The sequence below is a fragment of the Bombus impatiens genome, unplaced genomic scaffold (genome assembly GCF_000188095.3).
Source record: "Bombus impatiens unplaced genomic scaffold, BIMP_2.2 scf_1445, whole genome shotgun sequence".
Lineage (NCBI taxonomy): Eukaryota > Metazoa > Arthropoda > Insecta > Hymenoptera > Apidae > Bombus > Bombus impatiens.
Genome location: NT_177864.1, coordinates 250,384 through 266,217, shown reverse-complemented (window position 1 = coordinate 266,217; position 15,834 = coordinate 250,384). Strand labels below are relative to the sequence as shown.

Below are 15,834 nucleotides of genomic sequence, written 5' to 3'. Positions count from 1 at the left end.
ATTAGCTGCAGCGATCTATCTCGCTATCAGACGGTGTTCATTATATCTTTTGCCCTATTGCTTCTTTTTCTAAAATCCATAGCGCGAGCGTAATGCGCTAATAAAGTAGTACGACGCGAGCACGATCTCTAACCAGAGTAATTTTTGTCGAGTCAGGTAAGTAGTCCAAGAGATGTTTAATTTCCGAGATTTGTGTCGACGAGAGACTTGCATCTACAATGACGTCGCGTCGTTGTGAGCAATCGTTCGAAAGCCAGCACAAACAAAATGCTTAAACTATCGTTTGATTTGCTTGTGTTTGGACAGAAATCCTCCGATGTTTGCTTCGTATCGCGTTTATACCCGATCTACGGAACAACGTACTGTCTACTCCAGCTGACCCACTTCTTCCATTAATTAACGCTTTTCTTCGAGAGTTGCACGATACAAAAGTCTCCACGATGCTGCAAATTGGGGAAAAGAGAAACTTGTAATTTAAATAGAAGCGTAAAATTGTTTTACATTGCGTTGCAGCGTTACATATATAGTTACATCAATAACTGCTTCTTTCACGCTCGATGATAGCCTCGGATCTTCCACGGTTCGTGGATAGATCGAGGAAACAGGATTAATGAAAATGGTGCATTCGATCCGACTTATTAATTTTCCCATAACAATCGACCATCAGTTCTTCTCTTCGAGACTGTTATTCCCGTAGTGCACAGCTAGTCGAGACTCATGCGACTCGTACGCGCTCGAATGATCGCGGAAAAAGTGATTTAGCATCCGCAATTGCGGAAGAACGACATTTCTCAAAGATTATACGATTGTAAGCTACACAATTACACGTTTCATCGATGTTGTTGCTCAAGACCTTGTCGTTTAACAATTAGAAGGTACGATCGTGATGACGATAGAAAATGATGAAAAAGTTAAAGATATCGATAACCTTGAAACGCTCTTAACATTTTCTACCAGTGTTAGATACCTTCTACTACTGTTATCGAAATGCAAAGATAAAAACAAAATAAAAATATTTTCATTCACGAATAAAAATAGATCTCCCTATATAGGCGTGTCAAACAATCGGAGAATCCTAATTAGTCGTACGGTAACTGGCTCGGGATCGTTTTACGCTCTTTGCCCGACTTCCACTCGCAGTTCACTTTCTCCTCGAACATTCGTGACAAAAGAACAGGGACCATTGTTCAGGGAAAAGATTGAAAATGGTCCCGGAAGGCCGCTCGACGAATTGAAAGTAATACGGATTGATTTAACACCAATTTCATCCAGGTAACGAACGACAAGGGGTCGGGATTACAAGCTCGACGAGAAGGTAGGGAGCGTGGTCGAAGTGAATGGCTTTCTCATCGGATCCGTGGATCTTCAGTATTCCTGGTTCCAGTCGGACCGATGGACGGTCTCCTCTCGCGTGCTATTTGCTACATCGGCCGGATCGGTCTGCTCGATGTTCGATGTTCGATCGTAACTGAGAAACTTGCGACGGGACGAAAAATTTAGTGTTCGAACGTCCGGAACGTTTTCTGTCAACTGTGTGAGTAAAAATAATTTTTATACGTTTCTAGTTTAACTTGACTCGATGTTACAATTCGATTTAATATGTCTCGAAACAATTCCATCTTCGACTGCTGATAAATTGACATACATTGACAAGTATTGTGTTTCTAAGAATTTTCCACGAAATAATTGAATTAACTATGCGATACCAGCTCGGTTTCGTTTTTCGTGTACAGTTCCGTCGAATAGTTATCATTCACGGTACACGGCATTTCTGTTTCTTTTCCATGTACGTTCCTATGAACGATCTTGGAGAGATCTATGCAGCACGATCTCAATGTATTCCGACGTTGAAAAGTTAGTTTGCTTTTCAAGTCTGACAAAGCACACGTTTCACGAATGGTGTCAACGGTCGCTGTCAACCGGCGGAAAAGAAATCAAGGCGTTTTTCGAATTTCGGCCAATAGTTGAATTCGTAATGGATTAACGGTCTTTTAGAAAGTCTCGCGGATTAGAATTCCAACTTTTTGTAGATAAGCCACAAAATTTCCATGTCTTGGTTTCGAAGATTGCCATTAATAACTGTTACTAAAGACCAATAAAAAAGAATATTCGACAGCGTAGATACGAGTATAAATAGGCGGAAGAACCTCTATTTATCTCTGTTTTATTTCGAATAGAAGATTATCGAACATGGAATTGGCGATCTTTCTTATTTGGTCGATTCAGATAAAGTAGAAAGAGAAAAAAAAAATGATTGGAAAAATTGAGAGATGACCCTGAACTCTGGATGAAGAGCAGTGTACGCACGTGGACTGCTTTTTAAACGTAGCCACTCTCTCCGAACGACTTTTTCCGCCGTTTCATCCGATACATTTCGATAGTTTTCTCTTCAGTGATTCATCGTCTCTTTTTCACCGAGCTCTCGAACGTTCATTAAAAATTCCATTTTAAAGATCGGCTTTGAGTTATCTATAGCTAGCATCCTACGATCCAAAATTTGCGTTTCATGCCCTGTGGTAATGTCTCGATTCATAATTCGCCGGCTTATTACGCCAAATTCAAATATTCCGCATGCTTCCTGCATGTATTTACGATCTTCTCGAATAGAAGCATGAAAGATACATGAGTTTCTGGATAAATCGTTAAACGTCTTACGGGCAAGGTACTCTGTCAAGACTTGGACGATAGAAGAAACACTAGTATGTAATCTTAACAACGTGGTAGAGGAAGTATTCTCATCGGGAAACGATTAATGGAAGCGTATTTCATGTCAGCGTGGCTGCATTCACCTTGACCGAAGAAAGTGTTACACCAGTCTTTAACCCGTGCCGGTCGATTCATGAATGTACATTGTACGACTATATCGGTACGTCTACTTTTACCGTGTCGATTATTCGATGCTCGTACTTTTTAATTGAATCGCAATTCGAGTCAGCAACGCGGTATTAGTAATAAAAATATTACGAGACACTGTTCAGTTCTTTTTCTCACACGAAAGTAAGAACAAGTTGTTGAAAAGTAGAATAGATAACAGAAGAAAGGTGTTGGTTGATAATCATTCTAAACGCGTAACGACATCGGTGTGAACATTTCTGCATAACTAGTTTCTTTCTTCACTTTGACCAGCAGCCATATAAGTGGAAGGATTCGAGAGTATGTAGTTCTTCTTGCTTACTAATCGGTCTAACTATGAACGCAAATTGAAACTGTCAATCGACAAACTTCTAAAGGAGTAAAGGTCTCTATATCGAATTCTATAGATGAAAATATCTATGTATTTCACGACGTATAGGAATTTGGACTCGACAGAATGTCGGAGAGTCAGTAGGTTTTCCATTAATTCCAGAATCATGAACGCGGCAACGATCTTGTTGGTCCTCGTGATAGGATTAGCCAACGGTCAATTGAATTTCGAGGGTAACCCGTTGACGGAGGATACCGAGTACACGGCTGTGGAATCACGATTCTCCGAAAAAACTGCAGCACGACAGGAAACCACAGTGGACGTGATCGACGCTTCGGCAGAATCTCCTCAAAACGTTCATCTACTATTCTCAGACGTTAAAAACTCATCTCAATATGCAAATCCGATAAAAACTTCCATCGATGATCATCCAGTGAATCATACGTGGTCGGACCTTGAGAAGCAACAGAGGATCGTTCAATCGGGTCGTCATCTGTCTGGGAATACGTACAATCAAGGAATCGCCTCCGTCAACAACGTTGAAGTTGCCTTGAACTCTTTTCTTAATTCGAAGACGCCGGAGGAATCACGTCTGTCTCTGGACCATTATTTACAAAGTCGAGAAATCCCTCAAAATGCCAAAGCAATGATCGCCAATCAACAGCAATTAACGCAACAGCCAGTAACACGTGTTAATCAGGAGACCGTGTCTTCTCCAGTGAACCAACACTTGACTGCGCAACTCATGCAACAAAGGCAGGCGCCGCAAACTTTTCCAGTTGGCCAACCAGTTAATCAACCGACCTACGGTACGCCTGTGAACTCGGTGGATCTTCGTTCGACTATGTCAAATCCGGCAACCGCGTCACTGATGCAGCAACAGCAGATGTTACAACCGTACGCATCCGGAATTCAGGCAAGGAACGACGTCTACTATCCTGGATGGTATCAACGCGTAAGAAGGGTGCGTGGAAAGCCGTTTCCCTATGCGCAATCCAGGGGTGGTCCAGGATTCTACGCCGGACCGGTTCCTCCAGGTGATATATTACTAACGCGTTCGTAATCGAGAATTAATTAACAAGGAATTAACAAGACTAAGCTGCGCGTGAAGGAAACTTTCTTATACGGATATTCTGGATGTTTGAGAATCTTATCGAATCTGCTAATTAACACGAGATACGTCAACTATGACGGTGAAACGGGTTTAGCAATCGAGAAGTGTATCTCGATTACTAAATCCTGTAATTTAGGGAAATTTCTCTTAACGCAATTCGCATTGTAAGAGAGGCCATTAATTAGGGAATTTGTGAGAGTTTTCTTATCCAATGCCGTAATTGATAATTTTCACTCGAGATAAATATTCACTTTAATTAGCAACTAATTTTGCAATTGACTTTCTCAAACAGTGCCGTTCAAGCAGAAAGGTCCACCCGTTGAAGTAATCTACACGAAGCCACCGGGATTTCATCGTGGGCCACCACCTATCAGCAATCCACCGGTTCCGTACGAAGACGCTAGTGCTTGGTTCCCTGAAGTTGATCATCCACCGGCAGCCAAAGATGTTTACTATTCTCAGCTATACGCTCAATCCTATGATCCTTATTACTACAATTATATCGCCAAAACGGGCAAAATAAAACCTCATCTGTACGGCAAATTAGGTAAGTATCACGAAGAAGAAGGGGACGGTATCTGGGGAGAATTGTATCGAGGATTCAAGAAACACGGCCTGAAGAATATCATGACACCAACGTTTCTCTTGGGAATGACTCTCCCTGTGGTCACTCTGATGCTCACGGCTCTCGTGCAGAAAAGGTCTCTGTCCAGGTCGGATTCGAGAGAATTGACAATGGAGAACACGATCCAGGATTATTTAGAACAAGTTCAGAAAGCCGTGGAATGTTACGAGAAGAAACGTAGGAAGAGGAACGCGAGTACAGACGAGTGTTAGAATTATGATTGATTTTATTAATTTATTGAATGTGGATATCGAATGGGTAATAGATGAAATGGAAAGGATATCTAGAAATCTTGTACATATTTCGTGTAACATATTAACGAGGGAAATGCTCGTAAGATTGTGTAGAACAGAGAGTGATTTCTCTTAGAAATGATTCTCTGTCGCAGTCGGTGGTTTATAGCGAGTGATTAATTACATAAAATCGCGGTAGACCATCACGAGATATCAATGGGGAGAAGGTGACAGTGAAACGTCTCTCGCGACGAGAGTGGCTAAACGTGAGAAGCAAACTTTCGCGGGTCAATTACCTACGACCCTATTCGCATCCGCGTGGGTGTGCAACTCGCGGATAGTAAGATTAATTACCAATGATATCGAGCTACTTTTACTTTTCTAATAAACTACTCGACCACAAGTGGATTAGTAGTAGCGGCTTTGATTATAAACGATGCGATTGGGAAATACAAAAACGTTGAAACTTTATTATAGAGTATTTCTTTAGTTCCTCTACTACCGTACTTTGAATGTCTTGTCTTCTTCGTCTTCTTTTTTCTTCGAGCGGGAAAAGGCTTACAAATGTACAGTAATCTTCGGACCATATTCCAGTTATGTATGTTCAGACGAGCCTTGAATTTTGAATTAGGAATGACATCCGCGACTTTACTGCACCGCAAGGCGTGCATCATGGCACAGAAATGAATAACCGGTTTGTCCATTTATGGGCGAGCCGAGCAAAGTGTTACGCATCGATTTCGACGAAATTTTGACTGGAGATCTAAAAATTTCGGTTCATTATTACTTTCATTTATTATTTCATTACTAAGTATTAATTTCTCATGCTTCTCTTATATTTTCTAGGCTAACTAACGGTACAAAAGGAACATAAAAAATCCATAAAAAAGTCAATGCATAACATACAAAAGTACGATCCCCTTACTAGGTGTCAGTGGTTTTACTCATCAACCTTGATTAACAATCTTGCAACCTGTTTCGCAAACTGGATCAGTGAACGCAACATTCTCATTATGGATGTCATTTATCTGTTACAAGAAATCGAATTACTTTTATTTCATACTTGAGGTCATATCAATATAAATTCGGTGAATCATTTCCGTTTTATTGCAATCTTTTATCGTCGATCTTTTATTTTAAAAAGTCTCACAAATACGACGATCGTACGCTACGTTTTTAATTCCGTTCACGGGCTGACGTAACTCGAGTACACAACGCTGATTAGTAACGCGGCGATGAGGTCAATTACGATAACTCAACCATTAATGAACTCGTAAATTAAGATCATGTGCGATGGAGCGGCACGTTTGGTGTCCAAGAAGAGGCTCACGCAAAGCTCATCCCGAAGAAATCTCGGTCGATTTCTTCTGCTGCCGGAAATGTGTAAATAGAACCGTGCTACTTAGCTCGTTAGGTTTTACTGATTGCTGGTAAAGATGTATTTTCAACCCAAAAAGGCGAGACACCCGTCGAATCTTTAGGTGACACTTCAAATAGCCCGCATACTTGCTTGAAACCGGTTTTTCTGTCGTCAACTTGCACTCTAAACACAAAAAGACCACTTATGATTACTTTTTTATCGTAGATTGTAGAAAACTGTAGACTCGTGTACCGTGAAAAACTGTCTCTTATCTTCATCTTCATACATTTACACTGGTAATTAATACAAAAATGTCAATCGTAATTATTGAACTTGGAAATGTATGCATTCAAACAAATATCCATGAACTCTTGATAAACCTTTCAACGTGAAACTAAATTTATTCTTCGCGAACAGCGATGAACCGATATGTAATTGAATTATTTCATCAAACGATTGACGGTTTAATTCACAGGTCATGAGACCCAGACGTCTTGCATGTTCCACCATAATGAGAAGCAATGACTAATTTCGACTCAATTTTCTGCACACCATCTAAAAAGAATAGTATTATTCAATGTGCATCTTTAGCTACTCTATGCAGCGCATTCTTCTGTCTACTTACCGATATTCCGCTCGAAAAGCAGCAGAGAAACTAAGTACATGAAAAATGGTAACGCGAAGGGAAACACTTTCATCCGACGAAATCGGTAGTTTGTTAACGAAAAATATATTGTATATTTTGTTGCGTCTAGTTTCTACAATTACACTTTGTTGCGGTAGGCAGAAGAAAATTTGTTCCTTTTCAAAGAATATACGACATAAATCCGTTTGTTGTTGTTTGTGTTTGCTCCAATAACAATGATCGAAACCCAAAGTAACGCGACAAATCATATAAATCGTTTTCGTAAAACGAAAATTAATTTCATTAATCATTTAAACGTCGTTAAAAAATATTTATAATGGAAATTAATTTATCGCGTCGTTTTTTCACGAGGTAAGAATCAAGACGTGCAATAAAAGAAAATATAGGTTCAATGAACGTTTCGTTCATTTAACTAAATAGAGTGTAAGATTCGTGTCGAACAATAAATAAAAAAGGATAAATATGGAAAATTTGTATGCGTGTCTTTTATCTTCCACGTGATAGATCCACAGGCGATACTCGAAGATGATCTTCGAGAGGAAATCGAAATTCCTTTTGACATTTTCCTTTCTTTTCTTTTTTTCCAGAAGAAGGTTTTAGAGAATTATTTCTTGGCACGATCTGTGACTTTCATGAAATAAATAAGTAAAGAAATACATTAGTGACAATGCAGAAATAATGAACATAAGTAATCACAAAATGTACTAAAACTTACTCTAATTTTATTTATAAAAGTCACAGATTGTTTTATGGATAAGGCTCCTATAAAATGATTTTTATAAATAAAAAACAATGTAATTTTGTATTGCTTTCAATCTCGCAACACTCTACAATATTATGTACGTATAATTGCGTATAATTGCCCTTCGTTATCTATAGCATTACTAATTTCGCGGAGCGCTATTCTTTCGCAAAATTTTAAGTTATTTTCTATCGCTAGCAGAAACAATGTTTTCTCTTTTTTCCTCTCTTATAATTCATTAACGTTAAAACAAGTTATCGACCGACTACTGAAAATGTTCGTAATCGATGTAGGTCAGTCTTCATCTCAATAGACGTCTTGGTATATTTTTTGTTTTCACTTCATTTCTGTGTGGTCTATTTATTTCATTTTTATGATCTATGATCAGCTGAATCAAATTCTTCTATATAGTGTGCGTTTATAATATTTCATAAAACTTATTTGATGCACATCGATAGAACATTTGTGATCTTTTCTCTGTTCTTTAAATTATTATATATGTATATAATGATTGAGGTGAAATTGTTTAATAATTTGGTAACTAATTCATTCACGCCTTATTCATTCAATAACGGATCACTACTACGAGTCGATACAATTATGCACGGTGAAACTGTTTGGTAGGACTAGACAAGGTTCTGTGTATAAAGCGATATTCACTAGTGAATGTTAAACAGAATAGTTTAAATAATCTGTCTATCACTAGATTACAATTGTCTTCGATTGAAACACAGCACATTCCATGAACTTCGTATTTCGTTATTTTTTCTCTTTTTTAATTCATTTCATGAACGCTTTTTACGTACTCAGGACTGTTAGGAAAATCTTCCTATAATCTCACGATATAAGATCAAACGATAAGATTATGAAATGAAATGAAATATTAAAAAATTTAATTATCACATCATAATTAACATGATTAAAAATAGAACTAAAAATTATTGTGTATACATTCAATATATGAGTGCATATATATATACATATAACATTATCTTCGAACATTTTTCTAAATATTATAATTGTATAACATAAATAATAAAAACTTCGAATATACATAAAAATCTCTATAGATTGAAAGACCACTTCAGCTATAATTAATATCTCTAATGTGCAAGCTTGTACTGCCCGCAAACATGATTGACTCGCAATGATAAATAAAAATTTTGTAACTAATTAGCGTAAGATTACATTAGACACAATTCTTTTTTCCCCTTTTTTGATAAAATGGCATAAATGGCAAATAAAAGTGACGAGAATGATTTAAAAAGTAAAACGCTCAATAAAGTATAGTGTCTATGTAATCAATTACAGCTTTCTTCAGCTCCTTGCCTCAAAAAAAGGCTGACGAAATTAACGTAATACTTACATTACCGAAGATATATCTAATTTCTCTTGTTTTCTTTCCCCTTAATCGATATTAGCATGTGAACACTCCAAGTCTAAAAATACATTCTATATATATTTTAATTCAGTCGAATTTTTCCTCCTTAAACGCGACTTTAATAGCTTCGCCAACATGTTCCACTACGAATGCAGGCTTGATCAAGCTTTCTTCGACTGGTAAAAAATCTCTAGGATTATGTTCCGCTATAAAATCCGAATCTCGTTTATGAACACCAGTTTCAACTAAAATACTAATACAAGCTTTTGCGCTAGGCGGAGTGATATCCTTGTTCAGTAGTTTCTTCAGTTTATCAGACTTTAATGCTTCCTCTTTCGCGGAATATGCCAGATATTTATCGTACAAATTTGCACCAAAAATATCAGTATTGATGTTATCTCTGTAAAATTATGTTGAATTTAGTACTCATTTTAATTTAAAAAATTACGTTAGTTTTTTGATATCTTCAAAGTATTAATTACCCAATAGCATATATAGTATCAACATTATGATCTATTCCAATACTTCTAGCATGCTCACGGAGCATCTGATTTGCATGATAGTATGTAACTTCACTAGGTTTTCCGACTAGAGCAGAATATATCATATCTTTTCCTGTAACCTTTTTATACAAAGATTCCAGACATAACAGATAAGCACCATGCCCATATCTAGGAATCGGTGCTTCTGATACCCACAATAAATCCATATTACATGCCAATACTGGAATGTGTGGATATGGGATATTATCAGATAAACCAGTAGGCATGCCATTAGTCATTAAAAGATCTACCATTAGTTGTAATGGGGTTTCCCAAGAAATTGGTTCGCTAAATAACACAATGCCTTCTATTGCAGGAAACTTTGGATTCACAGGACCACATATTGGATTTCTCTTTTTCACATTTACATAGTCTAAAGATGGGAAATTTTTAACTAGTTCTTGAATAGTTATTATTTTTTGGAATCCCAATTCTTTAGCTATTTCTTTAACTGGCCCTTGTCCAGTTATTAATACTTGTTTATTATGAAATTGTTCGAATAATTTTAATGGTGAATGAGCCATAACAACTTGTGATTCTTTCACTTCAATTCCTATCCATTTAGATAAATCTGCTGCTTTTTGACTACGTAATGCATTTCCACTGTTAGTAACAAACACAGTTGGTACGCGAAATTTGCCATCTTTTCCTGTAAGTTGTTTAAAAGCCTCTGGTACGGGTGGTAATACATTTTTGCCACGCACTATTACGCCATCAATATCAAAGAGTAAACCAAATTTTGGTTTAGAACTTAGATGCTGAAAATCAAGAAACTTCTTAAATATAATAATCCTTAAAGAAAAATTTCACTAATATTCATTATTTTCTGTATCTATATATGTATAAATGAGACTAATGCTCTTTATATGTTTCATAAGGGGATCTATAGTTATTTTGGAGCAAGATATTAAAACAGCTACACAAGACCTTGAAGTAAGATGTAAAAATATACTCATCATGTTATGAATGCTATGCAATATATTTTTATACTAGCACATAAAGCAATGTCTGATAAATTTTGCATCATTTGTCTTGATTAGCATTATAATTATAATCTAGAATTAATTTTTAACACAATGTGTTACAAAAAATTATATATATATAATATACATTTCTTATTTTTCAATTAAAATAATAATTAATAAGAGCTTACACTAAATTCGTTAATAATTTATAGCAAAAATTGTTTATAAAAATTCAAATTTTTAAATAAAAGGTAATTCGTTTTAATTCGTATTTTTTAAACGGCATTTGAAGAAAGAAGAAGAAAAAGAATAAGGTAAAGAATAGAATTATCAATAAACGCAAATCTCTTCACATAATCGAATAAATAAATTATTACTACATTCTCAATTTGCATTAGTAGAATGAATTCAATTCTATATTTTATGTTCTATATTCTATATTCTATATTCTATATTCAATTCTATATTCAATTCTATATTCTAATCTATGAAATAAACAAAAGAAGGCATGTATTACTTTGGAATACAGTAACTAGAATCGAATATAACAATGGCGTATGAAATGTAACTCACTCTAACCCCCGTAAACCTCGCGATGTCTGGTCGTAACAATATCTTCATAATTGCCATTCTGTCAGTGGCAAATGTAAGTAGGGATATAGCGATAATATCTTAAAGTTGCACTATATTCAAAGGCTACTTCTCATAGATTGATTATGCATAATGCAACGTTTTGAGGTTATAATGATCTACAGATCGCACAGTATATTTGACCGTGTTTTTCCCGCGTGCCGTAAGAGGACACAATTTATATTATATACTATAAAATACAACTAAAATTATTATCATGTATGATACATAATGCCTTTTGTTTTTGACACAAACTTCTTCTGAATCAATCGAAGAAAGGGTTCATCTAGATGGATTTCCAGATAAATGCTTATTTGTTTAAATATCCCATATTTAAATGGAGCTCAATTAACTAAGATTAAATGTAAAGTCGATTCCATAGTCATATACACTATACGCAGGTCCGACAACTCCTATAGAGGCAGGTGTTATCATTTTGCTCACGATTTGATGTAGCCTAGTTCCTTTATTAACCGCATGGCGCTACAACAAAATTCCTCAATGTATATCACGGGTGTATACGACCGTGGCGCATATGTGCCTCTGGGTCATATAAACAAGTCTCGATGCTCATTTAAGTAGATTAGGGCAAACCGTCCGAAAATTGAAACGTGAAAAATCAACATGAAAGACACGAATGTGTGGTGGCTCAGCTTCTGTCTGAAGAATTTTGTTGTAGCGCTATGCGGCTAATAAGGGAACTAATATAGATCAAAATGATAACAGCTCCCACCACCAAAAATTAGACGAATTGCTGGATCTGTGCCTGTGTCGATTCGAATGTTGATAACTATACTACCAACTGTCAGCAGAAAGATGACAGTGTTAATATATCTTTTTATGTAGGATTTTCGTATTAATGTATTAACAGATACGCTGGAAAAATTGTTAACGCTTATTGATCCTATTGAATCCCTTGTCATAAATTTTTTTATATTAATTGTTGATTTTTGCGACCTATTGATCAACCATTGTACGCATGTTTCATGCGGAATAGTTGCGTCATAACAAAGTTTAGTTATCTTGATTAGAACTACAACGATTAAAAAAGCAGATAAAGGGTTGGATAACCTGTATCTCGAATATAGCCGAATTTGTAACAGTGTACTTTCGGATTTTTTAACTCATTTCTTTTTCGTATTTTCACTACATCAAAATGTTTATAAAACCATTTAAAGTAAAATCTAACAATCAATTGAAAGGAACAGAAAGGTTAGTATAATTTGATTGTTTAGTTATAGTGTGTTATATGTACAAGAGATTATATGTATATTAATAAATTCTGTATTGTTTATGACCAGAAAAAAATTATGCGAAGAAATTTTAGCAGCATATCCGACGCTGACAGATGAAGAAACGCAATCGTTGATTCCTAAGAAAGAGACGATAAGCGTTATGAAAATTTTAACTTACAGTGGCCACTCAGGAAAAGTATATTGTGTAGCTAAAATACCCATGTTTTTCCAACTTGAATCTTTGCATCAGGCATTATTACCTACTATATTCACTTTATGGCATCATCCAAATTTGTTAAGGACTTTTACAACTTATCCTCCAGTTGTAACAAAACTAGCTGGAGGTGCAAATTTAATGTTGCCTGGAGTCAGTATCAAGGAGCCCGTAACATTATATTCTTTTGGAAAATTACAAAAGGGTACACCTGTTTCAGTAAACACAGATGATAATAAGGTACATTATTATAAAAGTTTATTCTTATTTTAGCATAGTTATAAAGAGGTATAATTAGAATTCCTTTTGGCCTAGGCACCGGTTGCTGTTGGCTTTACTGCTCTTTGTAGCGAAGACATGTACATGTCTGGAGGACACGGAAAATGTGTAGAAATTATACATGTAATAGGTGATACACTTTGCCAATTAGGGAAGCCTCCTGTAAGGCCAGACTTAGGACCACCAAATATTGATACAGATAATGATAAATTGGAAAATATAAATGAAATAAATGACCCGAGTAATGATAATAATGAAGAATCACTTGTTGAAATAATGGACGATTTAGAAATAAATAATGATAGAGTATCAGAGATTGAATCTCCTTGCGAGGAAGAAAATAAAATAGAGGAATCTGATGAAATAAAAAATTTATCTACTGCTCAAGAAGAAGCAACTGTGGATCCACTAAAGGAAATGGACAGTTTGTTAGAATATTGCTTTCTAAAAGCTTGTAAAACTTCAGTAAAATCTAATGATTTACCTATGTTGACATCCAATTTCTTTAAAAATCATTTAATAGCTGCATGTCCACCAGATAAAAACATAGATATAAAAAAATCTCGGTATAAAAAGCTATCATTGTTTTTAGCAGAAATGAAAGCAAAAGGTATTATTAACACTTCTGTAACTAAAGGTGTTGAAAGTATATTATCGATTAAGGTAAGATTTTTTAATGGAAGTTTGTTGGAACATAACTTACTCTTAATATAATTATGCTATACCCTTTTGTAGTTTAATCATCCTCTTATAAAAGAACTAGTCATTGTGGAGGAACATACACCAATCCAGGAGCCAGTTGTTTCTAATGCGGCAGTTGTCTCCGAATGTTATAAAGTAACTGCAGATGTTTTGCCAGTACTATCAAAATTCAGATATGAGTGAGTATAGTGTCACACTCAGGATGTGTCATGTTGCCGCGATACACTAATTGCAAAAAGAATGATTTTCTCTGCAGAGCAGAAGTCGACAACTGTTACATCATATACCATTATGCTGTATTATATGACACGAATTATATACATTTTACTCCCATACAATGATTGCAGAAAAGGGGACGTTATGAAAAGAGCTGAAATCAGAAAATGTTTTACTGAATATGTGAAGGCGGAGAATCTTCAAGATGGAAAGTAAGCAGTGTTTAGCCGATCATGTGTTTTATCGTGATTTGGTATGATCATTTAATTGGTTTTGTTTATAGGATACTGAAATTAAATCCGCAACTCGCAGGTATTATGAAAACCAAAGCGAATGTGGAAACTGTGTTGATGGAGGATGGAATAAATAAGTTTATTGGACGTATGACGCATATGCACGAAGTTACTTTAGCTGGAAATAAATTGTTACACACGGGCAAATTGGAACCTATTGATATGAGAGTCACCGTCCGATCCGGTGGTAAGAAGGTACAGTAATTGATCTTCAAAATTACAATACATACAGTATTATGGAAACGTTAATATTTATTTAGTACTTATATTACAGGTTACGCTAGTAAACAATTTAGAAACATTTGGTATAAATTCTAAAGAGTTCAGCAAGGAATGCCAGAGCATTGGGGCTAGTGCAACAATTACGGACGAACCAGGAAAGAAAACTCCGAGTGTTCTGGTTCAAGGGAATCAGATTTTATACGTGTACAAATTACTTACGGGTAAGTAGTGAATTAGCGTATTATGAGATATAAACATCTTTATGCTTAAGTCAAGTGAATGTTAATTTTTCAGAAAAATATCAAATAAAGAAGAATTATATAAGAGGATTAGAATTCGCCCCAAAGAAGCAAGGTTCTCATAAAAAATAGGTTGCCTGGCAAAAATTATCACGTGATAGATGTAGCGTTATGTCAAATTTTTCCTCATAAACGATTAAATTTTTATTTATTTCCGATACGAAACTTTCCTGTTACAAGATTAAATTTTTACGAATCATTTAAGAATCTCTCGACTATCAAAAAGACTATATGTAGTCTTCATGATGGATTCTATGTTGAATAAACGTTTATTAGAAAACGTAGGCAGCATTTCTGCCTACATCAAAGCTGTCTGATGCCGCTACTTCAATCGGTGTTACTACTTGATATTTCAATTTAGGACGTCCTTAATTCCAAATATACGTATGCTGCCAACTCAATGTATTTCTTTCTAGAAATACTTTTTATTAGGTGTTTCACTAATTCATTAATTACTAACATTGAATATCGAATACAGGAAAACTTCTATGGATTGTAATTGCAATTCGACTGATCAATAAATGAATTCGCAACGAAATTTTATAGTTATTTATCTATCCCTAATCTTTGATAAACGATCAGAACAAAAACAAAATGAAAGAAAACCGATGACTGGATGAAAAAAGAATCGGGAATCGAAGTTTGTTAATATAATTTATTGTATATCGAGGTTTCAACATGGAAAAGTACAAATATTGCAATATAGGGCCCGCGAGCTCTCCTCGGGTGGGAGGGAGGGAGGGAGGGAGGAGGGTACGATTCACAGGAAGGAGAGACAACGCACGTTTAAGATATCTCGAGAATTTTTTCTTCATTTGTTCTGACGAAAATGTGCTTGCTATGCACTAAAACCGGGGATATGAGGTATACATATGCAGATCTTATGTGTTTCCGCTGTATTTTTTCTTTTCGCTTACCTGGCGATAGGGAAAAGTCAATGGGTTGACGAGCA

The 15,834-nt window shown here is 35.7% G+C and overlaps 3 protein-coding genes and 1 long non-coding RNA gene across 8 annotated transcripts; 2 read left to right on the top strand and 2 right to left on the bottom strand.

The window, feature by feature from the left end:
• Nucleotides 1-13: 13 nt before the first annotated feature.
• Nucleotides 14-5,627, top strand: LOC100741802. Of its 4 annotated transcripts, none has more exons than XM_012392580.3 (4): nucleotides 15-156; nucleotides 1,273-1,534; nucleotides 3,347-4,221; nucleotides 4,591-5,627. In XM_012392580.3, the coding sequence occupies exons 3-4, from the start codon at nucleotides 3,351-3,353 to the stop codon at nucleotides 5,133-5,135; spliced, it is 1,416 nt and encodes a 471-aa protein (XP_012248003.2). In that variant the 5' UTR covers nucleotides 15-156; nucleotides 1,273-1,534; nucleotides 3,347-3,350; the 3' UTR covers nucleotides 5,136-5,627. The 4 variants fall into 4 exon arrangements, with proteins under 4 accessions (XP_012248002.2, XP_012248003.2, XP_012248004.1 ...); XM_012392581.3 differs by having other exon boundaries at nucleotides 4,588-5,627; XM_012392579.3 differs by lacking the exon at nucleotides 1,273-1,534 and having other exon boundaries at nucleotides 14-156; nucleotides 4,588-5,627.
• A 347-nt stretch (nucleotides 5,628-5,974) lies between these two features.
• LOC105681624 lies at nucleotides 5,975-7,226 on the bottom strand. The gene is made up of 2 exons (XR_002947778.2): nucleotides 7,142-7,226; nucleotides 5,975-7,071 (listed from the first exon to the last, which is right to left on the bottom strand). It is a non-coding gene; the product is annotated as an uncharacterized LOC105681624 (long non-coding RNA).
• A 512-nt stretch (nucleotides 7,227-7,738) lies between these two features.
• LOC100741682 (haloacid dehalogenase-like hydrolase domain-containing 5) lies at nucleotides 7,739-11,812 on the bottom strand. The gene is made up of 4 exons (XM_003493997.4): nucleotides 11,678-11,812; nucleotides 11,366-11,612; nucleotides 9,768-10,585; nucleotides 7,739-9,685 (listed from the first exon to the last, which is right to left on the bottom strand). Exons 2-4 carry the CDS (start codon nucleotides 11,420-11,422, stop codon nucleotides 9,373-9,375), a joined length of 1,188 nt encoding a protein of 395 aa, XP_003494045.1. The 5' UTR covers nucleotides 11,423-11,612; nucleotides 11,678-11,812; the 3' UTR covers nucleotides 7,739-9,372.
• Nucleotides 11,813-12,046: 234 nt separating this feature from the next.
• LOC100741442 (eukaryotic translation initiation factor 2D) lies at nucleotides 12,047-15,420 on the top strand. Of its 2 annotated transcripts, none has more exons than XM_003493995.4 (8): nucleotides 12,047-12,634; nucleotides 12,724-13,111; nucleotides 13,187-13,813; nucleotides 13,886-14,031; nucleotides 14,200-14,280; nucleotides 14,352-14,556; nucleotides 14,636-14,804; nucleotides 14,878-15,420. In XM_003493995.4, exons 1-8 carry the CDS (start codon nucleotides 12,579-12,581, stop codon nucleotides 14,952-14,954), a joined length of 1,749 nt encoding a protein of 582 aa, XP_003494043.1. In that variant the 5' UTR covers nucleotides 12,047-12,578; the 3' UTR covers nucleotides 14,955-15,420. The 2 variants fall into 2 exon arrangements, with proteins under 2 accessions (XP_003494043.1, XP_033179896.1); XM_033324005.1 differs by having other exon boundaries at nucleotides 14,092-14,280.
• The last annotated feature ends 414 nt before the right edge of the window (nucleotides 15,421-15,834 follow it).